The sequence below is a fragment of the Lutjanus erythropterus genome, chromosome 10 (genome assembly GCF_056507025.1).
Source record: "Lutjanus erythropterus isolate fLutEry1 chromosome 10, fLutEry1.hap2, whole genome shotgun sequence".
NCBI lineage: Eukaryota > Metazoa > Chordata > Actinopteri > Lutjaniformes > Lutjanidae > Lutjanus > Lutjanus erythropterus.
The window spans coordinates 36487090-36510280 of record NC_139326.1 but is presented as its reverse complement, the minus strand read 5'-3'; the positions used below and the strand labels follow the sequence as shown (position 1 = coordinate 36510280).

General features: G+C 39.8%; 1 protein-coding gene across 1 annotated transcript in view; it reads left to right on the top strand.

The window, feature by feature from the left end:
- The window catches only part of unc5db (unc-5 netrin receptor Db), a 200444-nt gene extending 182849 nt beyond the window's left edge, over positions 1–17595 (top strand). Inside the window, exons 14-16 of the mRNA XM_084729244.1 lie at positions 6094–6258; positions 10392–10570; positions 16456–17595. Of these exons, the coding sequence (XP_084585370.1) occupies positions 6094–6258; positions 10392–10570; positions 16456–16720 (609 nt within the window). The 3' untranslated portion in view covers positions 16721–17595. The remainder of the gene's footprint in view (positions 1–6093; positions 6259–10391; positions 10571–16455) is intronic.
- The last annotated feature ends 5596 nt before the right edge of the window (positions 17596–23191 follow it).

Sequence of the window (23191 nt, the reverse complement as noted above, 5' to 3'; positions counted from 1 at the left end):
TGTTGCTATAATTGGTTGTAGGTTACGTTTTGTAATTGATTATAGGCCATGTTTCATTGCTTTTAATGGCTGTGGGTCAGGTTTAAGGTCACGTTTTATCACTCTGATAGGATGTAAGTCATGTTTCATTGCTATAATTGGTTGTTTTCATTGCTATGAATGGTTGTATGACATGTTTTTTGCTCTGATTAGCTTTAGGTCACGTTTCATTGCTATGATTGGTTGTAGGGCATAGTTTGTTGCTACAATTGGTTGTGGGTCATGTTTCATAGCTTTTAATGGTTGCAGGTCAGGATTCATTGACATGAATAGTTGTAGGTGATGTTGTTGAGATGAATGGTTTTACGTCAGGGCTTGTCAGTCTGATTGGTTGTAGGACACGTTTCATTGCTTTGATTGATTTTACGTTACATTTTGTGGTTATGAATGGTTGTAGGTCATGTTTTGTTGCTATGAATGATTGCAGGTAACAGTTTTGTCACTATGAATGGTTGGAGGCCTCATTTTGTCACTCTGATTGGTTGGAGGTCACGTTTTGTTGCTATAATTTTTTGTAGGTTACGTTTTGACACATCTGATTGGATGTAGGTCAGGTTTAGTTGCTATTGTTGGTTCCAGGTTTATTTACAATATAACAGTGAACAGTTTCCAGCTGTACTGGTCACACATAAGCCTTAGTGATTATACCAAGACCATAAATGACAATAAAGAATAATAAAATTATACTGATGATCCACTCATTCGTCATACAGTTTTAGCATTCACTGAATAAGTTGCCAGTTTGAATAAATTTGTGGAAACTGATAGCGCTGCTATGTAGCTACCTGGGCTCCTACTACTGTTACCTCTAGTTTCTGCAACAGATGTTTCCATGTTGTCCCAGACGAATTTCCCCTTGAGGACAATATATTCTATTTTATTCTATTCTAATTTAATTTTCTTCTTCCAAAGGAGTATAGCAACCATTGTCAGTATGGTGAGGCAGTATAGTAGCTCTTATTTGAGCACAAATAGACATAAACACTGATTTATGACAGATTTTCACATCATTTTTTTTTCCCCCCTTTTCGTCATCACAACCTGTTTGTTGCACTGTGCATTATGTAGAAACCCTGTGACTTCAACACTCTGATGTTTCCACCCAGACAACAATATAGCTGCATGTGATGCGGAGCTGTCTGCTGTATTCAATTCTCTTTAATACATCATCCTCCTCAGTGAGTGAGAGACAGAGAGACAAAAGCAAAGCACTGACGAAAGAAATACTCCTGGAAAGAACTCCTGTCTCTTACGGAAAGTTTTAAAGCGAAGGGACACATTTTTCTATTAGCAGCCAGACTAATGTACCCTGAGAAAAACATTTGTAAGATATTTATTTACTGTGATGTAATCAAATTTAAAATTGGACCGGGTAAGACCAAATGCTCTGGTCACAAGTCCCAAGTTTTCTCCAGATATTAGGTGCGAGTTATTTATTATTATGTTATTTTTACTCTTTAAAAGCAGAGGTGGCAAAAGTACACACAGTTTTTGTGCTAGTAGAAGTACAGATACTTGTCTTAAAAAAGATTTTTAAAATAGAAGTAGTGACTCAACTTTTGTAAAAGAAAAAAATGGCCCTTTGAAGGACATTTCTACAAGCTATTTCTGAACAAAGCTAACAGTTACATCTGTCGTGTGTGAAATGCACTGACAAGTGCATTGCAAATGCATTGATAAGAATTATCTTTTCTATGTGTTATTGATCCATTTAGATTTAAGTCAGTCTTGATGTTGAGAATGTGATGCAAAATGAAATTATCAATAATTCCTCTAAATGTAAAAATAAATACTTAAGTAAAGCACAGATACCTGAAAAATCTGCTTATGTACAGTAACTAAATATTTGTACTTAGTTACTTGCAGTCTCTGTTTAAAAGTCACCAGCATGCAGGAAACTAAGTCTCTAAAAGTCAATTTTTTCTGGGGGTGGACCCTGCAGACCCCACACCTCCAACTTTGGTTTTGAAATCCACGCTATTTTCGAGGACTCAAGCTTTGCAAGTATGCAAATAGATCATTTTTCTTTTCCAAATGATAAAAAAAAAAAAAGATAATTCAAATCTTTAGTGTGGTCTTCTCTTTTTTTTCGTACAAAAAGTCATAAATCTATTGTGGGACCAATTTTAATGTGAGCCCATATATTTCATGAATAATTCATATGGCAGTAGATTATTATTACTATTGTCTGGGGCCAAATGTTCTACAGTGTGGTGTGATATATTATTGGACAAACTCTCTACTTTAACCCCTTGCCACGAAGTGATGCAGTGTCCATGAATTATCTAACAAAACAGAGAAAAACTATGTTCCTTATATACTCCACAACTTGCCTGAGTTTTATCACATTTTTAAGTTTCCTTCAGTATCAGAGTAAATCAGTGGTTGCTATCTGTACATCCACTGATACATTGCAAACAGGAGCTGCTGATAGTTGATTTCGCTACTTTTAATGGTGTTAATCAGTCAAAATACAGACAAATATTGGTATTTTATGTTGTTTTCTGTGCCCTACTACTTTCTATACTATTACTACCCAGGTAGTAGAACAGCCATAGGTACAACTGGACTATAAATTATATATTTTCACATTGTTATATATTGTATTTTATGTTTCAATGTATCTGTACATGTTTTGATGAATAAGAACAAAGTAAGCTTTGACACAGCAATCATTTGCAGCTTATAGTGCGCAGCTGCATCTTAAATTACTGCTGCAACCATGACGGCGTTAGACGGTGATGTTTGGTTCTCATTGTTGTCACATAAAGAAGACGAGTCAAGTCAAATCTGGCTCGATGAAAATAATTTCCCTTCCACTCGTAACATTCATCTGCTTCTGACTGTATATTTGTGTTTGTGTGTGTGAGTCCTGCTGTCACCCACGTTCCTCTCCCGGGGCTCATAAAGACGGACGTGACTGGAGATTAATAGCTGTGTGTGTTTGTTCTGCTTGCAGGAGCATTAAGATGCAGCGGCAGTCAGTGAAAGCTGTTTTGTAGACCTGTTGTTGCCGTTTGCGGAGCAGCTGAGCCGTGTCCCCACTGTACGCTGTTGTTGCTTAAAGATCTGAATGCAGGGTGAAAGCTCCGCGTTTCAAAGACACCCACCCTCTCCACGCGGCCTTATTCATGAGGGCCTCGGGACGACAGGCAGGCGGCGCGAACCTGCTTTGGTGGAGCAGGTGTAGAATAATAGCCGAGCGCCGTGCCATACATCAAGTCAGCTTTTAGTGCTAAAGAGCATCCGAGCTTTTCCACGTCCATCACCCCTCCCCCTCCTCCTCCGCCACTGCTCCCAGACTCCATTATCTGCCGCTGTGAGCTGCACCGGGCAGATCAAAGCCACAAGGGTTAAGCCATCAGTAGGCACACCGGCCGCCGCTTTTAATGCCGCGGTCTTCGCTAAGAATCGTTTACAGGTCACTTTTAATATGCAGATGTGGCGAAGACGGAGTCTGGCAGAGGTCAAGGACGTTTCCCCGCAGATGTGGCCGTTCTCTGGAAATTAATTATACATCAAAGGCAATCTTTTCCCTGCTCCCCATATGCCTACATATTGTAGATTGCTTACAGTACAAAGCCTGCAGGCTGCTATCAGAGTTTCTAGGCGAGGGAGTCGGGCTGTATTTGTAAATGATATTGAGATATCTTCTTTCTCTCCTGCACAATAGTTATTGCTATGCATAAATATATCACACCGTGGAATCACTGAGACTTCAAAGCCAGCTCTTACCTTTTATCTCACCGCGTGTAAGTGGCTGCGCATGTGACAGCGCAGCCACATGTACTGTAGAAGAGCCCGCTGAATCATCTCATTTACAGCATATGTTAATGTCCCCATGAAACATCTAGAGGAGTGCTTAATTCTTGCGTACATGACGTATTTCCAGTGAAAAGAGCGGGGAATCATAAGTCAGAAACCCCTCAGTCGACCGGGATTCTTCCAGTTGAGCAGTGTAGTTTTTCCTTTGTCAGTCAGTATGCATTACAGTAAAAAAGAGATAAAAGTATAAAAAAAGATAGAAGCCTACACAATGCACTGGGAGAATATTTCCATGAGGAATTGCAAATAAAGGGAATCATAAATATGTTTTTGTATTTGCTGGTGCACTTTAAAAAAAAAAAACATGTGACAGCATGTGAGAGAAGATGAAAGGAATGGGTGGTGATGGTTTTAGCTGTGTCATTGTGCACAGAACAATACAACAGCATGGCAGGCTGTAAAAAAAAGAAAAATCAACACAAACGACAAAACTATATGTGATGGAAGCAGAGAAGGGTGATAGAAAAGGAGCACAGGTGAGGCCCTGTCAGCCACTTCACCAGAGCTCATGATGTACTCCTGTGCTTTCTCTGACTGTGTACAAATCTGATATTTTCATGAGCCTTACTGGTAAAACATTCTCATGTAGGCTGATGTAGAAGTTTAGTCTTCATACTGAAGGCAGCTAGCGTGGGACTCATCGGGGACATTAATTTGCGCTTACAATTGAACGTGCCTAACCCCCCACCCTGCAGCTTAAGTGGTCCGTGGCTGTAGGAAGGGGAGCGGTCGTATTAGCTGACTTTTCCCAGACTGAGAGTTCCCAGTGAGCATGGGCCGACTTTGACCAAAAACAGTTTTCAAAAACCAACAGAGGCCAGTGTGACGGCAGGGAATACGCTTCAATACTGAGGTAGTTTTTTTGCAGGGTTTGGCTCCTTGCACCTCGAAGCTACATCATGGCATACCAAGCTAACATCAGTTAGGTCGGTCCCAGTCCAACCCAGTTTAGATTTGGTGGAAATGCTCCAACCGGTTTAAAATTAGGTGCGCAAACTGAGTAGGGCCGGTTCCATGTTGTTGGCTCCTGAGCCTGGATCTGTTTGCCACTAGCAGCTGTTAGCAGTCAGTTAAGTTACTTCAGCAACAACTAAAGCTATCTTTCCATTACAAAACTCCGTAACTGCTGAGCAGTTCTGTTGCCCACTAATGGCAGCTAAGACTTATGGATAGCTCCTTTAGCAACAAGTGAAGCAGTCTTACCGTCAAGAAATGCCATAAATGACTTTGGTCCAGCAGTGTTCACTGGAGGCCCTTTTCCACCAAATAAGCTGTGGTTCTTGAACTGGTTCTCTTCAAGATTCTTGGAACTTTGGCACTATCTAGCCCACATTTTCACCAGTTTTGAATTGACTTTGGTTCACGAGGAAACCCTGCCAATTTTTGGTTTTAGCTTGGAACAGAACTTTTCATGGTCTGAACCAGTTTATTTTTGATTTGAAAAACAAGTTCTCACAGGTTCAAAATTAGGTGCACAAACTAGAATAGGGCCAGTTTCATGTTGGTGGAAAAGATCTACAGGAAGTTGCTAAACCCAGTTCTATTGCCCACCAATATTAGCTAACCTTCAGAGCTCTCAGCTCCTTTACCAACAATTAAAGCTATCTTTCCATAAAGGAACAATGTAAATGATCTTGGCACTATACTCTCTGTCAGCCTCAGAGGCTGTGTTTCTCAGCCATGTTCACTTGCAGGCTGCTGAGCCTGGTTCTGTAGCCCACTTTCAGCAGCTAACGGTCATGGTTAGCCACTTTAGCACCAAGTAAGCTGCTAAAGCTATCATTCCATCAGGAAATTCTGTGATTAAATCAGCAAAATTTGAAGCTGAGTAACTGGAGGCAATCAGTATGGAAACCAGAAAATATTATCTTCAGAAAATATGATCCAAAAAGTTGTTTTTTGTACAGCAAGGTGCCCAGAAACACTGCAGTCCGCTTTGATGAATGCTCTGGCAGTGTCATAAATGACAGCAGTGTTTCATTGGACTCAAAGTTAGTGCATGCCTCCTAGTGCAGTCATTAACATTTTTAATAATTTTCCAGAAAAATATAAACTCTGAAATACTATAACAAATACCCAAGCAAGTCTACAAAACAACTTCCTCATCATTGGTTGGCCATATCCTGTGATAAAGGCACTTAAACGTAAATTCTGACTTCCTGGGAACTTGAACATTGCTGTGTACTGTGTTGTGTTTCTGATGTCCCTCTTTTTCTTCTGCCTCCTCAGGAGTTCTCCTTCCCCCAAGTGTGGTGCAGCAACCAGCAGCCCCTGCACTGTGCCTTCTCTCTGGAGAGATACAGCCCTGCCACCGCCCAGCTCTCCTGCAAAATCAGCGTGCGCCAGGTCAAAGGCCACGAGCAGATTCTGCAGGTCTACACGGCTGTGGCCGAGGTGAGGCTCTGCAGCTGTGGGAGGCAGGGGGCGGGGAGGAGGGGGTGGGGTGTGTTTCACTTTCGCACTCAACCTTTGTGTAACCTTCCTGGAGTGTGTCCACTGACAGCAGGGCCAGCTCTCCTGAGCTTGCATTGTGTATTAATAGAGCAAGGAGGACACTCTTACTTTCACACTTTCTTCGCAGATTTATGCTAAACACAGACATCAGAGATCCAGCTGTTCACCACATTTACCATACATATTTTTTAACCTTTATTTTTCCATGGAGACATGTGTTCCAGCAAATAGCCTGCATCACATTCACATGCATTAACACCTGGGAGCTGCCCGGTGTAACAACTGTCTTCTGTCAGCCGCGGAGCAGCTCCACTGGAGCAGGTCGGAGTTAGAAATCCTCACTCAAGAGCACCTTGACAGTACTTGTTAAGGCAGACGAGAGTGCTACTCATTGATTTTACCCAACCGCTCGTTCACAACCAGTCACAAACATGCTCGTCCTACCTCAAGGCCACCAGCACTGTTTAAACACACAGCATCTCAGTCAGACACAGGTGAAATATTGCTTTTTATAGCAGATAAGATGCAGAAATAAAAGTGTTTATCAGTTCACATCATCGCCACATTCATTCTGGCTCATTCAGTAAATAGACATGACCATTTGTATAAGGTTACACTGATTTTACATTGTGGTTCACCAGGTTTGATAAGTATCATCTACGTACAGAGCACCAACACAACTGTTTTGGAGCTGATTCATGCCATATACTGGATAGAAATATGGACGATGCATCTCCACCTCCTCCCACTGTACACAAATCACAGAAAAATATCCTAGATACAGAGTGCTGCCATCTTGCGCTGGTGACATGATTTGGAGCTGGAGTCTGCGCAGTTGTGATCAGAGTTGGATGCAGTCGCTAACAGAGCTCAGCTGTCAGTCATGACAGGACAGAAAAATAAACACATGGTCAAACATCAGCATGATAAGAACTACCTAAAACAACAGAAACCATCTTTTGGAAAAATGTATTTGACATGTATTTTGATTTTTTTTTTTTTTTTTTTTTTGGCCTATTTCCCATCTGCTAACATGGAGGGGATGGGATTTATGACCTATACTGCAGCCAGCCACCAGGGGGCAATCAAGATGTTTTAGACTCACATATGGCATATGTCAATGATTTATGCCAACTATTTTCTAGTCCAGACTTAGCACAAATTGCAACCAAATTTCCTGTCAACTGGCAAAAGTAACTTGGTCAGTCCAGGTTTTCATCCATTATTTCCATATTAGCCAAGTGTAAAAACCTCTTTGTGGTATTTTTTATCTTAAGAACCATTTCTACTCAAGTTTTTTTTATTATTATTATTTTAGGGACAGATTTTTGATGCATTTAATCCATAGGACAGCTGAAGACATAGCAGGAAGGGGGTAGAGAGAGCAGGGGGATGACACACAGCAAAGGTCCACAGGAGGGAGTCAAATCCACACCGCTGCAGAGGACCCACAGCCCCAGCGCATGGGGCAAACACTCCACTGACTGAGCCAACCATGTCACCCCACTCAGGGTTTTATCATAAAAAGTGATGGATAGACATGTTGTTGTCCTGTTGAAGGCTGTTATTCATTTGAACTTGTGTTGAATTCAAACGCGACCCACAGAACTTATACTAAACTAGAATGAACATCCATTCCATACCTCAACTCAACTGCCTCATTTAAGCAGGAAGGTAATAATGCTATAATAATGTTGTAATAGTGTTACTCCAAAGCTGAAATTATACTTTCTGCATGAGTGAATAAGCAAAGTTGTACATGTACACCCAACTGCGTGGACTTGTCGGTGGCTTGTGTGCAAGGCTACTACACTACGGAATACCGTCCATGCATGTGTGTCTCCATCCTCCAAGCACAGTCTGAAAGTAGTATAAACGCTAACTATATGTCTGTGGTGTTCCCAGTTCTTCATATTTGTTTGGGAGTGTTCAGGCCTTAAAGAGACAGTTCACCCAAAAATGAAAAGTCAGTCATTATCTACTCACCTTCATGCTGAGTGAAGGTTGAGTTTAGTTTTTTAGTCCACAGAACACTGCTGGAGTTTCACAGGAAAACAGTGTTGCAGAATCTCCCAAACAATGGAAGTGAATGGTGACCAGTTTTAAAATGGAAAAAAACAACCAGAAAAAAATAAAAAATAAAATACCTCCATACTGCTCGCCTGGTGTAATCCAAGTCTCCTAAAGCCGTGACATTCTAAGTTGACTTGAAAGATGTCATTTACACCATGTTTTTTAGCCTGAATCTTCACTGTGGATCCTTAGCTTGGAGCCACATTGACATACACATGCACACCATCTGAGCTGGGTGTGTGTGGTGTGACGGCTGAAGGGCTGAACGGCTAAAGTGAATGACTAAAAACGACTTTTCTGTTTTTGGGTGAACTATCCCTTTAAGGCTTTAGGAAGTAAGCAAAGAGCCACAGTTTTTCCATCTATGCTGCTGAATCCAAAATTCATGCTCACATGACTTCTTAGATGGGTTGATGTCATGCTTATCTATTCTGCGTGGCTTAATTACGCTAAGCTAAGCTAAAATAACAACAGCCTTGCTGTGTGATTTTTCAAATGTCAGATATACAAACTGAAACTACACAACTGGCCTACACACTATTCACTGCATCTTGCCGAACACACCACGTTCTGCTGATCATGTGCAAAGGGGCTGTACTGTACAGTTGTCACATTAGCTTTCCCTTGAATAAAAGTGCCCGTCCCTCATCCCTGACAGACTGTGATGTCAGGGTCCCAGTGGGTAATAAATAAATAGTGAGCAGAGCCATCACAGGCTGTAAACAGTGTAAGAGAGACATGCTGCTGGTCGTCTGGCAGTGTGATGTACCGAACAGGTTGATGGCACACAGTAGAATAACGACTGTAGTACAGTATTTCCAAGCACAGTTTGCATGCGTGAATTTGTCAGTTATGGGCTTCGATTGAAGTGAATGGGAGATGCACTGAAGCATAATGTGACCGTACTTTTACAGTTGTGCTGGGCATTTCTTCAGTGATTGAAACATCAGGAGACGACACATGCTTGAGCTACCCAGGAGTGTGTGTGTGCTGAAAACTGCTGGTGCTGCAGTTGGAGGTGCCTCAGGCTGAATATCTGCTGGACTGTGATATGAGACATAGCAGAGAGAGGGCGCTGTGCTTCTGTTGCAGACAGTTAGCGGAATGCTGAAAATTCAGTGCCAGCATGAAGACATGAAGCAATGTGATTTATGGGAAATGTGGTCTTAAAGTAATACCCCAGCCCAAATCCTGACCACCTGTAGACTTGAAAGGGGCTTTAAAGCTTGTAGTTTGCTTCTATGTGGAAGTAGAACAAAGGATGCTGGGATTTTTGATGATCACAGTATAGCAGTGTTCAATAGTAAATTCACTTCTTTGCTTTCTTGAGTTGGTTTTTCAAGTGTAAGTAACTGTGACATGTCTGGAAGCCAATCAGTTAAATTCAGGCTGATAATGAAATGTGTGCTTAAAGGGACAGTTCACCCCAAAATGAAAAAAATATATATTTTTGTCCTTGCCTGTTTCTGCAGTACCAGAAATACTTTCTTTCTACCAAAAAGCAACATGAAACTGCTCACAACGAGATCTGTGTATTATTTTGAGTAACTGGGTCATGATTTTTGGAAAGAGACACTGGTATTGAGCACCACAAGCCGAGTACCATTTAGTCCCATTATATTGGAGAGAAAGCAGACATCTCCACGGATGATGTCTCCAAAACTCACACCAAAACAATGTAGATGGATAAGTGGCACTACAGGCCAGGGGAAAAATATGTATTTTGGATTTTTGGAGTGAACTGTGTGTTTTAATTAGCAAGCCTTATCAAAGTAAGCCAGGCTTTTCCTTGATGGAATAACTTAATGTCTCCTGCCTTTGTCTCATTTGCAGTCTTTGTACTTATGTTTTTAAATGTTAAACCTGCCTCTCTGGATCATACCCAGTAAATCCCTCCCGCCTGGCTCTCCAGGCTGGTTCAAACAAGCACAAGGCGACTTTTGCAAACCCCTGTCTGACCCCGGTCTGATTATCGTCTGTTTCTGTTCCTCTTCCTCCAGACTGAAAAGGAGTCAGTTCCATTTTTTATGCAGACAGACTGCACCATCACGTCCCAGACGGGGCCCAAGGCCTTCAAAATCCCCTTGTCCATCCGCCAGAGGATCTGTGCCACCTTCGACACTGCCAACGCCAAGGGCAAGGACTGGCAACTCTTAGCCCAGAAACTCCACTTAGATCGGTGAGCGTGCATGCCGCATGATGTGCATCCTCTCTGAGATTGCGTGATGTGTGCCGTGCACCCTTCTCTCCTCTGTAATGGCCTCGCCTTGAACACACACACGCTGAGGAGAATGATAACAATACTGCGAGTGTTGTTAATCTCATGAATGAGGCTTTCAGTGCAGCGTGCCGGCAGGTAGTTTTTATTCTCAGCAGCAGGAGACGGAGCTGATTATTTAACTGTGCTGTCTGCAGGGTTGGTAGGGTTACTTTAAAATCTATTCTGATACAATTACTGAGTATCTGTTAAAAAATCAGTAACCTAATCCAAGTATCACAATATTGATTTCACCAAGTTAGCTTAATATAATGTTTTATGCTCATTATAGGTTTATTAATTGCTTGTCCAGTCAGCTCTTGTTATGCACAAATGCATGTTTAGATAGAGGTAATGGTTGACAAGAGTTAGCATTTGGTCTGTGTCGGTAACGTTAGCGGTTGATCTGTGTAGGTAGCTAACGTCTGTGATTGTTTTGTGTAGCTAATATTAATGATTGTCTGTGCTGCTAATGTTAGCTGCTTGTCTGTGTGGGTAACATTAGTGGTTGGTCTGTGTGGGTAACATTAGTGGCTGGTCTGTGTGGGTAACATTAGTGGTTGGTCTGGCTGGGTAACCTTAGTGGTTGGTCTGTGTGGGTAACATTAGTGGCTGGTCTGTGTGGGTAACATTAGTGGTTGGTCTGTGTAGGTAACATTAGTGGTTGGTCTGTGTGGGTAACATTAGTGGTTGGTCTGCGTGGGTAACATTAGTGGTTGGTCTGTGTAGGTAACATTAGTGGTTGGTCTGTGTGGGTAACATTAGTGGTTGGTCTGTGTAGGTAACATTAGTGGTTGGTCTGTGTAGGTAACATTAGTGGCTGGTCTGTGTGGGTAACATTAGCGGATGGTCTGTGTAGGCAACATTAGTTGTTGGTCTGTGTAGTTAACCTTAGCAGTGGGTCTGTGTAGGTAACATTAACAGTTGGTCTGTGTAGGTAACATTATTTGTTGGTCTGTGTGGGTAACATTAGTGGTTAGTCTGTGTGGGCAACATTAGTGGTTGGTCTGTGTAGGTAACATTATTCGTTGGTCTGTGTGGGTAACATTAGTGGTTGGTCTGTGTGGGTAACATTAATGGTTGGTCTGTGTAGGTAACATTATTCGTTGGTCTGTGTGGGTAACATTAGTGGTTGGTCTGTGTAGGTAACATTAACAGTTGGTCTGTGTAGGTAACATTATTTGTTGGTCTGTGTGGGTAACATTAGTGGTTGGTCTGTGTAGGTAACATTAACAGTTGGTCTGTGTAGGTAACATTATTCGTTGGTCTGTGTAGGTAACATTAACAGTTGGTCTGTGTAGGTAACATTATTTGTTGGTCTGTGTGGGTAACATTAGTGGTTGGTCTGTGTAGGTAACATTAACAGTTGGTCTGTGTGGGTAACATTAGTGGTTGGTCTGTGTAGGTAACATTATTCGTTGGTCTGTGTGGGTAACATTAGTGGTTGGTCTAGGTAGGTAACATTAACGGTTGGTCTGTGTAAGTAACATTAACAGTTGGTCTGTGTAGGTAACATTATTCGTTGGTCTGTGTAAGTAACATTAGTGGTTGGTCTGTGTAAGTAACATTAGTGGTTGGTCTGTGTAGGTAACATTATTCGTTGGTCTGTGTGGGTAACATTAGTGGTTGGTCTAGGTAGGTAACATTAACGGTTGGTCTGTGTAAGCAACATTAGTGGTTGGTCTGCATAGGTAACATTCGTTGGTCTGCGTGGGTAACATTATTCGTTGGTCTGTGTGAGTAACATTAGTGGTTGGTCTGTGTGGGTAACATCTATGATTGTTTTGTGTAGCTAGCATGATAATGAATTGACTGTAAGATTAGCTGGTTTCACAAAGACCAGAGTGGTGTGAGAAGTGTTATAATGTGTGCACACTGGTGTGTGTGTGTGTGTGTGTGTGTGTGTGTGTGTGTGTGTGTGTGTGTGTGTGCGCTTAATAATCCCCATTTTTACTGAATGTAACTGTCATCTAATAATATTTTTTTTTTCTGTAGCTGTATTTGAATGCAGTTACCTTTTCTGTGTCCTAATTACGTAATCCTGTTACTTGTTATCTATTACTCCTCAAGCCTGGCTGTCTGTTGAATGCTGTGGCTCCTAATTTGCGTTGTGCTTTTGTGTTTGCCTTTATATGATTTCTTTACATTTCTGTCAATCTCAGTCAGCCTAACGTATGTGTGATTACTTATTTATCACTTGTTTGTCCTTTGATAAATAATAAAACATGCATTTATGATGACAGTGCTACTACTAATATTTACTCAATCCAGTTGTTGTCTTAGCTTGTGGCAGCTATAATCTCCTGTTAAGTGCATGATTCATGAGAGCCTGGTATCTAAGAGTCCTTTGGGATTCCAAATTATCCAGATAAGCTTTCCTCTCCAAGTTGGGCGGCTTTGAACTGAGCCTGATGTGACCAATGGCTGCAGCCTTTTATGTTGCTTCATGTTTTTTTTTTTTTACCCCCTCTCATGTGGAGCACAGAGGAGCGGTGGTGAAACACTGCCCCCAACTGGATCCAACACCACCTGCACCCTGATGCTTAAAGGCATTTTTTATTGGCATGGCAACAAGCTCCCTTTTCTTTAATTCTGGCAGCACCTGAGAATTAAATCCGAACCAGACTGTGTGTGCCAGTAATTACTCATCTTTTGTGATGGTAATTTATTCCTGATTATATTTTTAATAGTCTTAAAAGGTCATCTTTTTTGTTTTACCTACATGTTGGAGCAGATGGTTTTGTTTACTGCACCAAGATAATTTGAGCTAAATTAATTTTCAGCAGCAGACAGATATAATAAATAGATTTACTAATAGTGGAATGCAGGGGACCCAAGGACCCAGGTGGGTTTTATTAGAAATTATCTGAGTGCTCTGAGACATGTGAATAACTCTTCTTCATACAGAGCTTTCTCTAAGTACATATAATTAGAGGAACATTTTTTGTACTAAAGGTCTTAGAACACAAACTTGACACTTAAGACTTAATCGAAACATAGAAAACAATTGTTCTGAGCTCTCAGACACTAAATATTTTGTATTAAACAAACAACCATTTAGAGCATGTAATCATCATTTGTGGTAAAAACACTGTAATTTATAGGGCACCCATCACGGTCCCTGCCATTCTAATTAAGGGACAGCTTCCACAGTAGAAACAATAGGACAAAATTGTTAATAATAGAACCATTTTGTACTGTTTGGCATTTTTTTAAATTATTAATTCATCTGCTGATTATTTTTATGAGTAATGAATCAGTAATTTAGTCTATAAAATGTCAAAAAATTGAGAAAAATACTCATCACAATTTCCAAAATCACCAAAGTGACATCTTTAAACCCTCCAACCCTCCAAAGACTCTTTATTTGTTGTCATAAATAACAGAGAAAATCAACAGATCTTCATATTGAGGATGCAGAAACCAGCCAGTCTTGATATTTTTGCTTGAAAAATGACTGAAACAATACATCTGCTATAAAGATAGTAAACAAATAATTTTCTTTTGATAGACTGATTAATTGACTAATCATTGCAGCTAATAGACATTATTATATCACCTGTTATTACTGTTAGTCTGTAATACTGGAGTCATCGCCATGCAGGCCAGGCTGAATCAGAGAGCTGCTTCTTGGCTTATTATTTCTCCCATGAAAAAAATACCAACAATCCTTAAATAATTGAACAGATCAATAAATAAAATGATGCACAGCACATGCTCACATTTAGTCAACAGATATTTTTGGAAGAGGCCCTCACATGTTCTTGCACACTGACTGGATCAACCGCTAAAGGTTAAGTCTGGTGGTGTTCTGTATTTTTCCAATGAAAAGATCAAAACCAACAATGAGTGTGTCCTACCGTCAAGCATTGTGTGTGAATTCACAGCCTGGTAAATGTTGTTCCAGTGTTGCCAGATTGGTTTGATATTTTCCAGCAATATTGATTTTGAAAATATTAGCTATAATAATAGTAATAGGGCACTAGAAAGCAGATAGTTTTTCCATTTCTATTCTCAGCCTTAAAAGTGAAGAAAAAATAAATGGACAACTCAAATAACAAAAACAAGAGGTTTTATCTAACTTGGTAAATTATAGCAAACCACAACAGTGTGCCAGCTTAAAGTTTACACCCCCACACGCACACAGGAGGAGGGAGAAAGAGAGAAGAAGGAAGAGAGAGGAGTACCCACAATCAGTCACATGCCAACAGAAAGCCAAACAATAGTGATGTTACATCTTGCAATCATAGAGGTTTCTGTTACAGTGAAAATACACATTTGCAAAAACACTACAGTGTTTACAGGGTAAACTGCAGGTGGGTGGTGATGTTGGTAACTCGTGTCTGCTCTCCGCAGAATGAATAAAATTATGTTCTGAGTGACTGGATGTGTTTCCATAACTAAGGGAATACAAGTTATGAACATATTTTGAATGTATTGTAATTTCCAACCCAACCCACCTGCCAAAGCCCATTTTAACCCCAATTGGCCAGAGAGCTCCCGAATTTCTTAACTTCTTTAATTTCTAAGTATTTAAAAATACAAATACTCACTAGAGTCTAGTGAGTATTTCCAGCAGCAGGATGGTGTGTCAGGAGCACCAAATGCGAATTAATCCACAGCTGAAAACAGTCCCCCCTAAAATGCACTATTTCCTGTATTTGAGTAATGGCTGCTTTTTTACATGAAAGCATGTATTTATGACCTGATTTCAAGATTTTCAGTGAGAACCAGGACAAGTATTGGCAGATGGACCCATATATAAAAAAAATATCAAGATGAATTTTGCTAAATTTTTATATGTTTTATCTGAAACTTGTAAACAATAATTATGACAGCCAAACCAGATATAGGATTATTAGTAAATTAGTGAAATATGAAATTTATATAATCTGGACGATTAAATTTAATATATATGTGAATTAAACCACATAGAATATCCTGTGTAGACATGTGTAATATGAAACTTACATGATTTGGGCAACCTCTAGTCAAACTAAACCCTTGCAAGTATTATATATAAACACCTTACAATACATGTTAGACATCACATATATGAGACACACACTTTACATGCAAAGAACATAGATAATGTGCAAAAAAAAAAAGCAAACCACTTTCATGAGTAAATCATAGTATGAGACATACAATTAATCATAACAAAATATTTATAATGCTATGTATTTATATATAAAAAGAATATCTATTTGTAACTGAGACATGTTTAGGTATTTAATAAAACTAAAAAAAAACTTACATATACAGAAAATAATTTGCTTATAAACAACAGAAAATGTTGACTTGATTCATACTTATACTTAATGAGAAAAGTGCAAACGTGACCACTTTCAAGAGTAAATTAGTCTTTTAAACATAAATATCTAAACCAGAAAACTTGAAAAGAAGATCTAAATAAAAAATAAATAAAGCATCAATATTTACGATTGGGAAATTCTTATGTAGTTGATCATATGGAAAAATTCTTACCAAAAGAAAAATGTAGAATAACATGAATGTCATGCTTGAAGGTCCACACTTTAACTACTGGCCTCAGTTTCTGTGCAAAATGTGTGCAAATCACATTCACTCAAAGGAAATTAAAACCATTTAAATTAACAAGAATTTATTGAGATTATTGAGAATTATTAAATTATTTATTGGCACATGTCTTTTACAAGATAATTGCATAAATGCATTCATATTCTACAATGATACAGTCCCTTTGTGAGACGTTCTTCCTGTCCCATGTCCCTGTGTGACCTCTCCCTGTGTCATTCATTAATCCAGCTTTGTCTGCTCCTCTGCAGAAACCTGGGTTATTTTGCAAAGCAGCAGAGTCCGTCGGCGGTCATACTGAGCCTGTGGGAGGCTCGCCACCAGGACACTGCTGACCTTGACTCTCTAGCCAGCGCCCTCGAGGAGATTGGCAAGATCCACTCGAAAAGCTCCCCCAAGGACCAGGATGAGCCGGAGTCTGACTTCAATCACATACAGGCGGGCAGCCTGTGCGGAACGGGCACGCTCACAAAAAACCAGAAGACAGAGGACTCTGCTCCTGAATACACAGGCTGAGAGAGACAGTGAGCGAAAAACTGACAAACTAAGGCGTATATCTGTGCACACGCACAGCCAGTGACGGACAACACACTGTGGCGGTGCGCGAGAAGGTCATCAGGTTGTCTGTGAGTAGACGGCGCGAGATGCCGACATGCCGACCAATCACAACAGGTCGAGGTGAGCCGGTACCTGCTGTGGATCTACCCTTCTTCTTTTAAGAATCTATCCTGGGATGGATTGTAAATCTTTTTCTGCCTTTCCACTCTATTTAAGTTAATCTTTAATTTATTTCTTCCTTATTTTAAACCTAAAAGCGTCATTTTCCAGCTCAAAGGGTGAGTGAGGAAGGAGGAGGGGAGGTGGTGTTTCCTGAACTTTTGTGCTCATTATTTTCTGAATTTGCGTTGGCAGAGACGGGAGCTCCTTTTTTTCTTTTTCTTTTTTTTTTTCTCAAGACCGTCCCTGCCATCTCCCCCCTACTGTCCCCAGTGGTCAACATGGCAGCTGGACATATTTGCATAGAGCTTCTTCTATGCAAATAAGGTTAATACACCTGTGGCGTCATTTCAGAAACACCTGATCTTTTTTCCCCCCACACCATATCCCTGTGTCAACGAATGAGTGAGGACTTAGAAGCTACTTTTTTGACGTCCGATATTATATTTTTCAAAGGAAGCTGCTGATTGCTTAAATGTTGTGTTTGTGAACTTTCAAAGCCAAGTATCTTGAGATTCACTCATGTTCATCTCTTAAAAAAAAAAAAATCAAAAAATCTAGTCTGTTGGAAGTTTCTGACAGACAGCCAGTGTTGTATGATCATTTATACATGAAACTGTTTGGTAACACTTTATTTGAAGGGGTGTGCATAAAACTGTCATTATACTGTTATAACCATGTTCTCACACCTGTCATGAACACAGAGGTTCTTTATGAATTAAGTGTAATTTGGTTAATTATATGCCATTTTTAATGCAAAGTTGATATTGTTTGAGATGTTGTTATGACAACTTGACATTAAGCATGCTAATAATGTCATTGTTACAACTTAACATGAATGAGTTAATATTGTCTTTGTTATAACAACTTGACATTCACCAAGCCAATGATGTATTTGTTGCAACTTGACATTACCTAAGCTAATACTGTCCTTGTTATGATAGCTTATGACATTATGACAACAAGACATTATCAGCTTGGTTAATGTCAAGTTGCCACAACAATGACAATCTTAGCATAAGTTGTCATAATAAAGACAATATTAGCATGGTTAATGCAAACTTGTTATAACAAAGACAATATTTGCTTGTCTAAAGTCAGGTTGTTATAACAAAGACCTTATTAGCTTGGATCATGTCAGATTGTCAAAATAAAGACAATAATAGCTATGTTAATGTCAAGTAGTCATTTTGAGGTTTTTATAACAAGGACGTTATTAGCTTGGTTAATGTCAGGTTGTCAAAACATAAATGATATTAGCTCAGTTAATGTCAAGATGTCATAACAGACATCTCAAACAAAGTCAACTTTGCACCAAGCATGACATAATTGGCTTAATGACAACCGTCATACATTCACAAAGACTTCATGCTTATGTCAGGTGTCATGACATGGTTTTGACAGTGTTATGTCAATCTTATGTACATTCCTTCAAACAAAGTGTCAAAGTGTTTAAAAAAACAAAACAATATCAGCCCCAGTCTAACCTTGAAGGTCGGACAGCGCAGTCAGAGAGTGACTCAGCGTGTGTTACACAGGAAAAAAGCCCTGGTTGTGGTGTAATGTGGCAGAGTGAGATTTCTAACCGTGGCATTACAGTTCATTACAGTTTCCTCCACCCAGAGATTGAGAGGCAGGAAGCTGTAAAACATCATTTCCTGGCACTGCGGGGAGCGTATCGCCACATCTTATCACCCAATTCCAACTATTAACACCCATCACATAGAGCTCATATCAGGCCCTGACACACCCGACTGCCCCCGCCGCCAACTCCTCCTCACCCCGAACACACACGCAGACACACATTGACATTTCATGGCCACAGAGGTCATGTGCACATGGACTCTGGGTTTGCATAATGTACAACAAACAAAAAGAGGAAGACAAATGGTGGTCAGAGTCAGAAATACAATATGCAGTCACATATCTGCTCAAATCACCACCAAATACACACTGAGAGGACGATGAGGGTCAGGGTGTTCTGGAATTTGAGGCTTGAAATCAAAATAGCCAAAAATATTTGGTGTCAGCCACTGAGGTGATGGTAAATGAAAAGTTGGCATATTATAACGCTGGTAATACTGTATGACCTTCTTTTTTCAAATCATCATAAAGGAAGAAGCCAGCAAGATTTAAAGTAAATCAATTGTAGTTTAAGAACGCCATTAAACTTTTAACCTTAACGCAATTACTGATTATGTTACCGCACCCAACTGAACATCAGAGCTTTAGTCAGAGTTTTGTGGACATTCGCAGCCTGTTTACACCTGGTGTTATCATGCGTCTTCAGTGATATGATCCCAAATGGACGGCGCTAACCTGTTGATTCCACTGTCCATGTTCATCCTTCCTCCAAACAGGTGCAGATCACATTGGCAGCATTTCAGAAGCACAGTACATGACTTACCTGTTTACTTGCTCCGATTTCGCTAATTTAGTCCTCTTTCCTTGCTTTTTGTGCCTATGCCATTTCCATTTCTGACTTCCTGCCTCCTCTGTCTGCTCTGCGCAGATTGACGAGACATCCGCCAAATTAGACTTGGCATGTATAGAGAGACACTTCTGGAATGCATAGTGGCGCTTCTGCACAAGCATTTTGTAGAATGGCAGCAATCAGCTGTGGCAGATGCTGCACACCTGTAACGCAACAGAATAATTTTTGGTGGAATCAACCCATAAGTACTTCTTATTACAATGCGTCTCAAGTGACCACTTGTAATTGATTCTCACTTTTCCACTCTATATGCAAACAAACACCTAGCTTCGTCATATCCGTTTGCTAAATTTGTTCTTGTAAGATATAACCTACAATTTACAAGAATGTATTGTAGACAGTGTTACACAAAGTTGATAAAGTTTCTCCTCTACAACTCACAAAATTTGGATTGGCATGTGTCAGTTCAGATATAATTTAAAAAAGTGCGTTCAAACACCAAAATGTTGGTATGTAACCCCCGTTCTCGACCGCAAGCAACTCAGTTGCGTTTTTCACTTGCAGCTGTCTGCCCACCTGCATGTGATGGCTGTAAATCTGACCTGAAGCATTGTATTTAGCCTTCAAGTCTAATTTTTCAACAATATACGTATAAATGCAAGGCTGATGCCTAGTAAAAGGCATTGGAAATGTAGATTGTTATGCAAGCATGACGCTGACATGATGTTGTCATGATGATGCGGTCTAGATGTACACTGGTTTTTACATAGAAATAAACAACTGAATGTGTTGAATTCAGTTCCAAATTTACAAGAGGGTACTGATGATTAAGAATTGGCCATAGCCATTTCACTTCCCTGCTATATATATAAATAAACATGTACTTCATTTTAGTTTGCAAAGACCAAATGCAGCTGCCCAACAGTGGTCACAAACACACCAGAACAAGCAAACACAATGTTTTTTACACAAAGAAATAAACAATTTAAAGTATTACATTTGCCGAATTCACACAAGGGTCTTATTAATTAAGAATTAGTCATAGACAGAGTTTCACAAAGTTTGTAAAGTTTCTCCTCACTCAACAACTCACAAAATTGCACATTTTTTTAAGGGAGGATGGGGATTATTGCAGTTACTGCTTATCTTGGCAGGTCAGAGATCCCAAACTTGTCATTTCTATTACAGTGATGGAATGGAAATCACAGGATGTCACATGACACATCCCAGACCTCTGAATGAGCAACTGGATCCTCCAAGATGCACATTAATACCAGGTGTAAACAGACTCTCATTGTCACTGAGGTGAGAATTTATATAACTGAATTAACTGAAGAAATGATTCGGTACAGGTTTCAATACACATAATTACAAATACTTCACATTTAGATGAAATGTTTTCAGAAACAACATTCAGCATTCTGTACCTCAGATCATAATGCTCCTCTGCCTTCAGTCTGCCAGAGAAATGCACTCTGGGTAAATAAGGCCACCCATATTATGCAAGAACATATTCCCTCACTTACTCCTAATGGTATGTTGCCATGCAAATAGTGTTGTTTCCCTCCCCAGGCTCCCAGATCCCCCACGCTTTCTGCGTCCATCCCGGAATGTCATTTATGCTCCTCGCAGCACTGAAAAATCACACTGACAAAAATTAACAGCGGCGTATCTTTCCATAAACAATGTCCTGGAACTCTGGAAAATCTGACATAAAAGTCAGAAATGTCCGTCTTTTGCCTCCTGCTGTCAAATCACATATCTGCACCTTTGTCTGAAGTGTTAGCATGTTTGCTACATGGTTAGTCTCATCTGTGACCATTGTAACCCACTGTTAAAACAAATAGACCAGAAGAAGTGGCATCATATTCACCGTTACTTCTCCTTAAGTAAAGATGAGACAAATATTTTTGTTCAGTAATGACTCACACAGCTTCATTCACTCATCATGAGTCCCCGATGTGAGGCTTTTTATGGTAAACATCAGTGAACCCTGTGGTTTGAGTCTTGCCGTTTCACAATCTCAACAGCGGTTCGATTCAGGAAGTAAGCTCTTTAATCACAGTACCTGGAACCGTGTGCAAACATACAGTATGAGTAATGTGGTAGACATGAAAGCACTGGCTTTGATCCACATTCTTGCACATACTTGATATTGTTGTAACACCCAGTCGAGTCGAGTTTTGTTTTTTTCCCAGCTCTGCATCTCTTTTGCCCAAAAATCCCAGAGTGTCTCTGATCTCAGCGCTGATGCTGCACTCTATTTACCTTGGTGTTCCAGTACAACATATGGTAAAACCAAGATAGATGTCTACAGGAAAACCTTAGTTGTGCTTGCTCTTTTGGAATGCAGATGCACTATTTTGTGCATGCAAACGCCATAGCAGCATATGCACAGATAGAAGTTGGACAATACTGTGTATGACTGATTTAATGAGACACAAAGGACAGAAGTGCTAATGAACAATATGTTACTACAGCTTTCATGTACCGTTGATACGTGCAGCAGCCATCTTGGATTTTGAGTTCAGGGTTGGCGAGATCCTTCATTTCTGATCTCTCGGTTGGTTAACATATCCAGCTTCCTGTGGGTCCTCTTCTACAAAAGTCTTCTGTCTTAACAGCCAATAAAAGTGTAGCTTACAGGTAGACACTAGTCATCGGTGCCCTCTGGCGGTCAGGAGTATTAATAACTCCTATTAAAACAAGATAAGATGCTCCTTTATTGATCTCCTGGAGGGGAAATTCTATGAAGAATTAGTGATAATGGGTGCAGTGATAAATAAAAATTTGATTGTTGTCACAAAAGTAATGTGTGACAGAAGAATTAAAGCAGACATTTAAAAGTAATGCAAAATTTACTTTCCCTAATAACTAATTACCTTCGTCATGCAGTAATCGGTAAAGTAATTCAATTACTTTTAGGGAGAAGTAACTAGAAATTGTAACTAATAACTCAGTTTAAATAAATTGACCAACACTGTTCAAGTTGAAATTTCCAACTGGGAGCATGGAAATTCTGACATCCCAGTTCAAATGGAATGCACCATAATCCAGTCCCTCCAGGAAGTTGCGATGTTGCGATCACAACGGTTAACGCAAATTCAGCCAATCCCCGTGAATTCTGCATGACCTTGACATTTTGTCAAACCGCCACAAGTTTTCCACAAATTTGACCAATCATTGTAGCTTCCCACAAGCTCCACCAATCTTAGCACTCCCTGTGCAAACGTCACACGTACGTCTCTCGTCTTTTTGTAATTTTGTTTTATTCTTTATTTTGTCTCGGGTACTGAAAAGAACACATGGTTTGTCATTGGTATTATATATATATCAGTGCTCTGTGCACTTTTATATTTTATCATTTTGTGCTGGTTTCACTTAGTTTGAGCTCCAAGAAGATTGGTTCATTTCTTTATTTACTAATAAAACAGATTTTTTTTTATGTAAGGTTACTAAGAACACAGAATACAGTGTGGTTTTATTCTCACTTGCTTTTGATTTTTAATTATTTAAAAAAAAAAAAAAAAAAAAATTCTCCACTTGTTCCTGCAATTTCATTGCAACAAACACTTAAAAAGATTGTAACATGCATCACATAAAGGATAATGTAGAGTGAGCGGGTCACTATAGAGGAATCAACCCCCCCACCCGCTCACTTTACATTATCCCACTTATTACACGGCTACTTACTAAAGAAATCAAAAGTTTGACATAAAATGTTGATTTAAATATGATTTTATTGATTTAGAAAATGTTTCATTGCTTCCACTTGAAAAAACAATACGTTCCGTAGTGAAGATGACCCTACTTAGCATTATAATTCACATTAAACT